The 11,681-nt window shown below is 47.6% G+C and overlaps 1 protein-coding gene across 1 annotated transcript in view; it reads left to right on the plus strand.

Annotated features, from left to right (window-relative positions):
* antxr1c (ANTXR cell adhesion molecule 1c) overlaps window positions 1–11,269 on the plus strand; it is a 40,733-nt gene extending 29,464 nt beyond the window's left edge. Inside the window, exons 15-18 of the mRNA XM_086194951.1 lie at window positions 164–262; window positions 338–505; window positions 2,451–2,531; window positions 8,312–11,269. Coding sequence (XP_086051077.1) covers window positions 164–262; window positions 338–505; window positions 2,451–2,531; window positions 8,312–8,572 — 609 coding nt within the window. The 3' untranslated portion in view covers window positions 8,573–11,269. The remainder of the gene's footprint in view (window positions 1–163; window positions 263–337; window positions 506–2,450; window positions 2,532–8,311) is intronic.
* The last annotated feature ends 412 nt before the right edge of the window (window positions 11,270–11,681 follow it).

Raw genomic sequence — 11,681 nt, forward strand, 5'->3', positions numbered from 1 at the left:
CCAGTACTCTGCCTCTTTCTCAAGATGAGAGTGAAAGTGCGACCATGAGCCAGCAGTGGATGATTCCAGTTTATAGACGCATTTCTCTCAGGAAGTAGTTGAAGTCAGACAACACTTCAAAGTGTCTCGTTTCACTTCCCTTCCATAATTCTGTTTGTTTTAGGAGTCCGATGATGAAGACGGCCAGCCCAAAAAGAAATGGCCCACTGTGGATGCCTCCTACTATGGAGGACGAGGGATCGGAGGGATCAAGAGGATGGAGGTGACACGTTGAGGCCTGGCATTTTGTCAGACTGACCCTGTGACTGTGGGCTGACGTCCTGTCTGCTCTGCATAGGTGCGCTGGGGCGGGAAGGGCTCGACCGAGGAGGGGGCAAAGCTGGAGAAGCCTAAGAACGCTGTGGTGAAAATGCCGGAACAGGAGTTCGAACCCTTCGAGCCCAAACCTAAGAAGCCTCAGAACAAGAAGCCGCCTCAGAGCCGGAAGTGGTACACACCCATCCAGGTAAACACCAGCTGGGTTTCCTGCAGAGACGATGAGTTACTGTCAAGGGGACGCTGCTGTCCACTGCTCCTCCTTTCTATACCAGCTGGCCTGACTGGAGACCTTTGGACCAAATTAGCATTTAGTTCCCTTGTTTCAGCAGAGATTGTGTTCATGCGTGATTCCAGCGCATAAACAGTTTCATCTTTGTACCCTGAAACTGAATATCAGCTTTTCAGGAACTTAAAAATCCGCCTTGCTTACAGTTTGACCACTGAGCATTTTTGAGCTCTTGCCCAGTGAGTTTCAAATAACTGAGGGTGGCAGAAATGTCTGCAGCCACAGAGAAGTCCTTTCCCTGATGTTAAAACATGAAACGCACCAAGAATGCAGTTTTCACAAGACAGCAATGAAGACTTAGGTCTGCTTTGACTGGGTTTATTCAGTCGAATTAGTAGCAGCTACTGACGTGAAGCAGTATTCATCATTTATTCCAGACAGGAGACCATTATTAGCCCCGGCGGCGGTGCTCGTTGTGGTTATTTTTAGTGCGCTAATCTAAAAGTCTGCAACAACACAGAGCTTTCATTCTGCTCACTGTTATCTGCGCACGCTGCTGCTGGAACTCTGCAGGCCGGTGGATACGTGTGAAGCCCTGCACTGTTCCAGTCAGCGCAGACACACACACACACACACACACACACACACACACCCGCCGCCACTATGGCGCACACCTTATGTAAGCAAAGAAAATTCCCCTCTTCATCACCAGAGTTTGGCTTCACGTCACCTGCAGCTCTGAAAGAGGTCACGCCGGGAGGACCAATCAGTAGTTAATGGAAATAAAGGCACTTGAGTGGGATCCAGTTCAAAAATGCTCATGTGGTGTTGACACCAGCAGTTCCTCACTGGTTCTAAGTCCCGGACCCTCCACCCGCTCCTGTGCACATACACAGATGAACACTGACAAGATGTCAGATGTTGATGTGTGTGTGATCCTGACACTGAAAGGAAGTGAATCAATCAGCTTCATTGACGGCTCATATTTCACCCAACAACTCCCGACACGTCGCTCCGGCCCGGGGACTTCGCTCTGACAAGCAGCAGATGCTTTCAGCGCTCATCTTCAGCTGGTGAGGAGCATTTCTGGCACTGGTACTGGCACTGGTACTGGCACTGGTACTGGCACTGGTGCTGGCACTGGTGCTGGTACAATAGTGCCATGCTGCTGCAACCCAAGAAGAGCTGGACATACTGGGTCCTGTCCCCCAGAAGACCCAACTGCCTCTGATTGGCTACAGCTTGGCGCCCGGTTCAGGGTGTGGAGAGAGATCCAGTCAGAGTCGAATGGCTCCTCACCACTTTTTTTATTTTTGATGGAGAATTTTGAGAAAATATTGCAGATTTTTTTGGTGAGCAATCATGAATGTAAAGAATGTTCCTCTGGGTCAGCTTGGCAGCCAGCCGCAGTTCTCTGGAGGCTTGGAAAGTGCGGAGGAGACATGGAGTAGGACCAGGCAGGTTTCCCTCATCCAAGACTTCTCAAACAATGAAGCCATCCCTGCTGCTGCTGAACCCCAGCGAGGCCGAGGGGGCGGAGCTGTCCCAGATGAGCAGCCTCCTCTCTGAAAGCCTCAGCCTATCAGTAATCCAGCACAGTCTCAACACTCCGATCAGTTCCTCTGTCCCTCTGGCGAGTCTGATCCTCTGTTGGATCTCAAATGAAAATCTGTAAGATCTCACAGAACCTGATCGTTCCGTCTCCCCTCCGGCTGCTGACACAGGATTAAGGTCCTGCAGCCTCTTGGTCCTCAGGTACACAATCCAGGCCACCGACCACATGTTGGCTGGTGCAGTAGAAACCATATTAACAGGTTTGTATGATGTCATGGTTGACTGCGTTGGGGGAGGTGTTTGGTGTCCAGATGTGGCCAGCTGTTGAACCCCCCTGCTCTCTCTTCTTCAGGGTAAACTGGATGCTATCTGGGCTCTGTTCCGCCGCGGCTACGACCAGGTCTCTCTGATGAGACCCCAGCCCGGGGATCACGTGAGTACCGCATGAGTGCACCGGGATCTGCTGCCTTTCCCTCACACCCACTCACATTTCTGCCTCGCCCTCCTGCTGTGGGTTATTCCTCCAGTGACCTTCCACTTCCTGTCTCTCAGCTTCCTCTTCCTCTTCCTTCAACTCTCTCATGGGTCTGAAACTAGTCTTTATTCAGATGAAAAGGAAACTGCTTCATTTTCCTGCCGACAGTGAGAGAAAGGATGCCCAAGCACCTTTGCTGCTATGAACCAACTTCAACTCAGAAAGAATCCAGCTGAGTCTTTGCCCCCCCCCCCAACGCCATCCAGTATAAAGGAAGCAGATTTACCACTAAACCAATGAAACAAAGGGCCCTTAATTTCAAACAGAGATGCAGAGGACTTTTATCTGCTGCGTGTGAGGAGTTGAACAAAGCTGTTTGAATGATGTGAAGTTCATTCTCTTGGAAAACATAAAAGGGTCCTAAATACGCAGTCGATGGACACGCACACCCCATCGCAGTGTAATGAGCCTCAAAGAGACATGTGAGGTCAGACCCGACTAAACCGCCTGAAACCAGCGTACCTTCAAGAGTGCTCAGCTGCAGGTGAATTCAGGTGCAGGTGGCCTGGCTGGTCTGGGTGGCCCAGGTGGCCCAGGTGGCCCGGGTCTCCACATTTCAATGTGAAGTATGAGAATTCTACTTGTCGATAGCCAGTGGAAGCGTTGGTCTCCTGCCAGCTCCTCCCTCCTGGTCCTGCCCCTTGCAACTTTAGATAATTCAGAGGGTGGAGTCAGCCTCAGTCCAGGTGGTTCGGTTACTCAAACAGGTGAGACAGGTGGAGTTAACCTTCCAAACACCTCCATGAGAAAGCAGAGAGCTTTTAGGTGGAGGTCACACTGGAGCTGCTTGATCCCGTTGTGTGTGTGTGTGTGTGTGTGTGTGTGTGTGTGTGTGTGTGTGTGTGTGTGTGTGTGTGTGTGTGTGGGGGGGGGGGGCTCTCACAGAAGACATACCACATGACCAGTTATTAGTTTTAAAGGTGATGCTTTACTTCACTATCCTACTCACCACTGAAAGTAATAAGTTACTCTCCAATGACAGTCATCCACATGACTCACCCCCCCATCCCGCCCTCCATCCCTCCGTCTCGTTCACTCCTGCTGTTGCTGGCCTGGCTAACACCTTTGCTGGCTCGCCTCCATCCTCTCCAGCCGGCTCGCTCTCACACCTGCTTCACATTAGATGCCATAAACCAGATATAAAGCAGAACTGCAGCCTCGCACTCAGTCACATCCTCGCAGCTCCGTGGGGGTGTTTTCTAATGTGTGTGTGTGCAAGTGTGTGTGTGTGTGTGTGTGCGTGTGTGTGTGCAAGTGTGTGTGTGCAAGTGTGTGCGTGTGTGTGTGCAAGTGTGTGTGTGCAAGTGTGTGTGTGTGTGTGCAAGTGTGTGTGTGTGTGTGTGTGTGTGCGTGTGTGAGTGTGTGTGTGTGCGTGCCTGCGTGCGTGTGTGTGTATGAAAAAGCCCAGATAAAGAGAGAAGAGTTTATAAGAGGTCTTAAAATCCCTCCACCACATGTGGCTGCAGCTCAGATGAACCATATGACTCTTTTCTTCCTCTTCTTTCCTCCTCTTCTTCACAGCTGACTCTCCCGCTGATCACTCCCCCCCCCACACACACACACACACACATTCCAAGCGCCAGTTAAAATAATGCCTTATTAGCAGAAAATGTTCCAATAATCTTTTTTAACAGGAATTCCTTCTTTAAGAGTCTTTTCTTGGCTCCACAAGCGGGTCCAGCCCTTCAGCCCTCGCAGACCAGAATTCACCATTAGAGAGTGGTTCTGTCTCTACCAACACAAGACGGCGGTCCAATAAAAAAATGAATTCGGATTTGATTTCCCCCATCCTCAAACGTCTGTTAGCCAGGGAAGCTTTTTGCGATGGCCGCATACATCAGCTCTGTATGACGCAATGCTGATCCTCCAGAAGAAATCATGTCTCTCTTTCCACTCAAGTAATGTGCGGTTTGTTATGAAGCGGCAGAAGCCGGGTCCGGGCCAGAGCACCGGCTCGTTCCCAAGAGGTGTAAAGTTTTATTTCACTGAAGAGAAAGTGGGAACAAGGTTTGGACACCTCATCTCTTGTTACCTGAAATGTATCAGGTGTTAGCTTACCTCAGGCACACCCAGAACAGACCTCCCGCTCCAGAGATGAGACCATTAATGTTGTCATGGTTTTCATCGCATGCCGACTGGCGAAGGTCATCTTTGGAAGCATCTTCACTGGAATCCTGTCCAGTGCAGTCAGGGCTGAAGGCTCAGTCTCCATTTTAGGAAATGCAAAGTGAGCACTTAATGTGCACATTTGTTCATTTCCTGTCCTAAGCTGGCGGTGCAGCATCTGTAACCACACAGGAAATGATGTATTTTATTTTGGTAGCGAAAGTATTTGCTAGAATCCTGCACATTGATGACAGTTTGTCTACGGTGAGAAGTGAACATGGCTGCCGCCGACACTGTACATATGTATTGTGTTATGTGTTACATTGTGCGTCTACGGGTTAAATATGTGTTCCTGCAGCTGCAGTCATGTGGTGAGTGGGGGTTGGTTTCCAATAAGTCCTGAGAGCCCCGCTTATACTGGACTGACTCTCTCCCACCAGTAAACCCAGTAACCTCATCTGTGTCACCAAACCACATCCATTAACTGACGTCAGACTGTACAGTATGAGGTAGAGCTCATACACACACACACACACACAGGCGCGTGCTCATTTGACTCTCATTCATTCCCCAGGGCAGCGTTTAGTTGTCCAAAGGACATGAGGTCATACCTCTGTCAGGGACGTCTCCAGGCCTCTAAATGACTAACCATGTCTTTCTCCCTCTTTCTCTCTCTCTCTCTCTCTCTCTCTCTCTCTCTCACACACACACACACACACACACACACACACACGCACACACTCTTGCCCAGGCCTACCTCATTTTATGACCTTGGTGAGACAGTAGACGGTAGAGGAGGTCAGCCAGACAGAGGGATCGAGTGTGGCTTATTTAGTCCAGCTGAATGTTCCAGGATGTCCACCGCAGCCGGGCACTGACTGACTGTTGTGACTCTCCTTCACTGGAGGTCGAACACTTGGACCGGTGCTTTCACAAGACCAACACACACCACACGCTGCCTTCACATAAAACAGTGGACAAGATTGCAAACGTGAACTTTCAGCAAATTTCCACTTCTGAGCTCAAGAATATCACAAGAGAAGACGTTGGTATGGACAGTCAGGTGGAGGCGGAGGACATCTAGTAGTCTCCCAAAGCTCCAGAGCCAATGGTGCCGTCATGTTCCCCCGTGGAGACCAAGCAATAGTTCACGTGTGCTGGAGCATCAAGGAAAGAGGAGTTCTCTTCCTCTGAGACACCAGACACTCGTCATGGCTGCTGTCAGATTCTCTGTTTATATGTTTTTGACTTGGCTGTCAACAGCTGATTGACCAATGGAGAGCAATGAAGGGTCTTTATTAAGCGAGTGTTACTGTTGTGTTATACTGAGTGTGCGTGTGTGTGTGTGTGTGTGTGTGTGTGTGTGTGTGTGTGTGTGTTTGTGTGTGTGTGTGTGTGTGTGTTGGGGGGTGTACTGATGGATGCTACATTCCAGCAGCAGCTCTAATCTAAATCTGAGGGTGAGTCAGAGATGTTCAGCAAAACAGCCACCAACAGAGCTTTCATGAATCTTTGTCTTAACCCCAAATCGTTATGATCTTTTATTGTGATCATAAAACAGCTGGATCTCTCACACATACCTGTCACATACCTGTTACATATGTGATACATACCTGACACCTAAAAGTCACCTCCCTGTCACGTAACTCTATCGTGGCAAATAGGTGAAACCAAATATAGATGGCAGGGAGTCATGAATGATATTTGTGTGAGCCTCCATACAGGCGGTCATGGTGATGTCATAATCACGAATGATTCTTCATTTTCATAATTATGACAAATTTATCTATATTTTTTTACGACCGTGACCATGACTATTTATCTCATAGTTCGAGGTTTGTGTTTTGCTAGCAGACATCGGCCTCGATGTGAAAGAACGTGTCATTAATGACAAACGTGGTTTTCCTCCCCTGCAGCTCTGTGAGGACATGAATCCCCTCTTCTCATATCTGTCGCGCCACTCAGAGATATTAGTCACTGGCTCACAGGCAGAGTTGCTAGAACCTCTAGGACCTGGTTGCATCTGGTTTGTAGCGCACGCTGTAGTTTCCAGCACAGGTCATCAGACTAACCGGACCATTTGACAAGGGGGGGGGGGGCGACAAAGGAGGATTTAAGATTAATCTGGGGCACCAGCTGGTCACACACACCCGCCCACAGGGACAAGCATATACAAATATCACGAGCAGTGACTGTACGGTGGCCTGAGGGTGACAGATGTCATCGAAGCTCATACGCATGTGTTACTGAACCTGGAAGTGTGTGAGTGTAAATACAAACTCTGGACCTGAGGAATTCTTCTGAATATGAACCAGAGTACAACACAACTGTAAGGTTAGCAAACTGTCCACACTCGCCTCCATCAGGTCATAGTCAGGAATTCCTGCAGACGGGAGTGCTGTGCTGCTTTATGCTAAATGCTAACATCACAGGCTAACAATAACAGTGCTAACATGTTGATGTCGAGCAGGTATAAGGTTTACCACACTAGCATTAGCATGCTAGCAGGCATTAGAATTTAAAAACAGCTGTTGATCAGGAGAAAAATCATTGTTTTTTTATCTGTTATTATTAAAGACGCTATAAGAACTGACTGAACTAACAATCATAAACAAGGTGAGAAGAAATGCGTGTTTTCACGTGATGTCAAAGACTTTGGGGTGTTGTGTTGCAGAGACTTAGGGCTTGTTTCCACTGGCTCACTTCAGCTCGGGTCGAATGGGGTCGGGTTGGTTTGGCCCCGTTTCCACTGACCCCAACACGGTACTAACTGTTACCATTCTGGTCCGTGCTGCGCTGGTGTTCCAAGCGACACATAGCGGGGACTAAAATATGACGTAAACACATAGCGGGGCGCTACCCACTTACGTGGTCTACTTCCTATCACCCTGGCCTCGGTGGAATCCTGGTCATGGCTCGGTGAAGTCTCTTATTCTTTTCTTGGGGTTCTGTTTCTCCACCTGAAGCCTCGCCTGTCTGTCCTCCCTCACTTTTAGTTTAAGAAAAAACCCCTGACAAGCAGCAGGCGTCACGCCGCCTCCATGTCCTCCATTGTTGTTGTTGTGTTGCACACTAATAAAGTCAGGGAACTCTCGGCTGGTGAGTCCACCCACGCTGACGTGGTACCAGTGCTGGTGGGAACGCAGTACTGAGCCGCACCGAGCTGTCCCCAGCCGACCTTATCCAAACTGAGCCAGTGGAAACGCAGTACGGGTCGGGTCGGATCGGCTCTGTACGGATGCATTTCCACTCGCACTGGATACAGCATCAGTCGTCGTGTGGCTGCTTCTTTCTAATATGGACTTGTTAAGAACTGAGCTAAGCAGGGCTCCCAGGCAGAGGAGCAGTCCTTAACCTTTACCTAACATGCGCATCGCATTTGAATCCCCTTGCTACGGCTCTCCTAGCGCATCCCTGCAGACACTCCCAGTGGCGTCACAGCAGCAGCTGGACTTGAAGTGGGTCTGGCCTGAGTTCAACAAGCTAGGGCACGCATCACTGGTGACATCAGGGTTGATGAGTTGCAGATTGCACCTCTACTTGGTCTCACATGTGTCTGTCTTCCCTTCCAGGGTCGATGCATCAACTTCACCAGAGTGAAGGAGGAGTCCCAGGCAGCCAAGGCTGCACCTCGCACTCCAATTCACACGCCCCCACCACCAGACTACCGTCCGGTATCCCGCACCAACTCCACCCCTTGTCCTCCCATCTCCAGTCCTCCTGCCAAATCACCCCCCTTAGGCCAGCTACCACCGGGGCCGCCACCGTCCCGCACACCTCCTGGACTTCCCTGTCCACCGCCATCGCGTCCTCCACCCAGCCTCCGCCCATGAATCACACAGACAAACCCGCCCTCCTCTCCCCTCATGGATCCGCTTCGATATCACAGACTTACCACTCTGTTGACCAGCTCTTGAAGGCGGCCACAGACTCTTCTGCTCTAAGCCAAAGATCAGCAGTATTATGAATTCCTGATGTCAATCGCTCTCTTCTTGTATGTGAGAGACTGTCAAGTCAAGCTGAAGTCTGGTGTTTTCATGCAACTTTGCATACTGGGAAGAGAGATCTCTCCTACATGTGATTTGAGTCTTTACTCTCATTGATTCTTATTCTCAAGCGCGATCAAAGGCAGCGCTCTAGGAAGCCTGCAAGGTCATTCGGTGCTCTGTCCCGGCATCTAAGACAAGAGACAGTTCACTGTTCTCTTTGCTAGTAAGGAAGACGGTTGGTTTTCAGGAAGCAGAGGTTTGGGCCACCACCTACATTAAGGAGCCTTTTCAAGAACTATGTTTGCTTTTTTCATATGTCAGAGAAGTGTTGTATGTCATCGTCAAAGTTTCATTGGTGCGGTGTGATCCGACCCCACGTCACAAGGTAAGTTCTGGATGGAGAAAGTACAGGAATACCAGGGAATTATGAAAGCTGACCTCGGTTGTCTCTGCTTCATCGACAAGCAGTTTAACTTGACCTTCTGTCTCATACAGAGTGAACAGGGCGACGCAGGGAGTGTTAGCAGACGATTGTTGCTGGACAGCAAAGCATGTAGGGACAGAAGTCAACCGAAGAAAACCGCAATGGATGAAATTTCTTTGTTGTCTTTATCAACTACTGAGGTAAACCATTGTCATCAAGAATCAAGGTAGAAATTAGGTTTTTATGTAAAACGTTAAGATGAAACTGGTCTGATTTGCTGAATATTTTGGAGCTTGTTACTTGTGTTCTTAGTGCCAAAGTGAAGCGTGTCTTCACCTTTTTTGTCACATCTGTTTTATCAAACATACAACCCTTTGATACAGAATGAGCAAAAATGATAAAGTTACGTAATTCGTGGTCCAGTTTTTGTACCAGTCAGTGACAGGGAAGTGTACAGGTGTTTAAAGGTTTGAATATGTCCGTGATCCATTTTTGAATGCTACATTGGTTGATATCTTTGAGGCTTTGGATTTTGTCCTGAACCACCTTTTCATGTAGTTGACTTTAGAATACAGCCATATATATTTTTATTATTTGGGTTTTTTTGGTTTGTTTGTTTGTTTGTTTTTATTTTGTTTTTGTATCTGCGCACATAGACTGCTGGGCAACAGTATATAATTTTTATTTTTATTTTCGTTAGCATATGGACATTGAACTCAAGCAACCATGAATCAGGTTGGCGTCTCTCCTCATGTTTTCTACACACTCCTGATACTGTACTTTGATAGCATTATGTGTGTTTATGTCTTCAGTTTTATCATCACCAGTCACATTGCAACTGCAGGGCAGTTGAAAGAGCATCTAATTTATTTTACTTCCCGAGAGAAACAGGAGAGTACTTGAATATCGACAAGGTGTCCAATCACCGACATTAACATTGCGCGCAGACTTTACATAACACAACAGCCAAGAGTCATATAAGGCCTACCAGCGTTTTTCTTCACCTCAGCTGCCGCAATCAAGTAAAGGTGTTCGAAAGTGACGTGTTACATTTTGGCGTCTTTGAACTTGAAAAACACTCCAATTGAATCCCTCTCATGCACACCGCGAATCGCTAGCAAGTCAAAAGATGCAGGCAGCAACAACAACAACAACAACTCACTGACGTGATGCAAACCTTGAATGTCACAAGTTGCTTTGTCAGCTAATCACTGTCAGATGTCTTCAATTCATGAAGACTTTTTCTGTCCTGCATGACTTGATGGTGAATCCAAAATTCAGAAAACACGAGTCACCTACTTGTTGCTGGACGCTAGCTAGCTAGTTAGCAAGTATAAGGCTGGCACGAATGAGTAATTGATAAACAAATGATGATATTTAGGGGAAGTGTCATTTTTAATGACCGAAGTCTTTGAAAACCTGTTTGAAAGACACTTTTGGAAACTGAAAGTGATGAAATTACTTTATATCATTTGAAGTGGGAAAAATTTACAAAAAAATTGTAGCTCCTGTTGGCGTGACACCATGAACCTCTGAGCTAGCAGGTCAAACATGTAGCGAGAGTGAGGCTGAAAAGGCTGGCAGTCCCCCTGCATCCAGTGCCTTCCAGACTTTTGTCTTTGTATTGTTTTTTTATCCTTTTATTTTAATGTACAGTGCATCATTCAGGTACGTCCTGGACTGACATCCTTATAAAATGCTTTTAGTAATCGATCACAGTGCCTTAAATGTGTGCCACTGCTGAGCTAAAAGAAAGATGAAGTATTTGCGTCACCGATGATGACCGTCGTTAACACAGTCCTCTTCATTTGGTATCATTGACTGGAACCTGAGGTTGATGCCTTTCACTATTAAATGCCATCCACATTAATCTTGAAAGCTCGGCCTCACCAGTGGATCATTGTGGCCATCGGCACTTCCCAGCACAGCGAAGCTCTGGTTCTTGTGCCTCACGGTGGCTTCAGTGTGGGCACTTCGCGATAGCAATAAAATGCATTACATTAGTCAGTGTTTTTACAAGTATTAACAGCAGTACTGAAGCAAATATGAAAGACGTATAAGATTTTCCTTCTTGATGGACATGACTTTTTTTAACAGTATCAATAAAGGTTGACTTCCAAGCTTCCACCGTCTCTGGATGTGATTTGTTGTTCTTGGAGCGTTGCAGAGTGCAGAGGACCGTCTGTCCCAGCAGGTCGGCCAGCCGTCCGCCACAGGCACATCTTCCCAAATGTGTTTGTGTCATTTACATTCAAGGTTTTTTACTAACGAGCAATGGTGGAAATGGCAGGAAGGTACAACATTATATCCAGTTTTAAGATAAATATTGTGGTGCTTGAGAGACGTTGTGCCTCCATATTCAGGTTCTCTTCATAGTCTACTGACAGAAGAAAACACCTTTGTGGATACAGACCCCACAACAATCACAGCACTGTTCTTTTCATGGGTTTCTTACTGAAAAGGAGAAGAATGATGCATGAATTAACATTCCCTTACATCGCAATGTCCTTTTAAATGACTGCAATTAGA

This window comes from Aulostomus chinensis, chromosome 23 (genome assembly GCF_037954235.1).
Source record: "Aulostomus chinensis isolate RoL2024-O1b breed Wild chromosome 23, RoL_Achi_v1.0, whole genome shotgun sequence".
NCBI classification, from domain to species: Eukaryota; Metazoa; Chordata; class Actinopteri; order Syngnathiformes; family Aulostomidae; genus Aulostomus; species Aulostomus chinensis.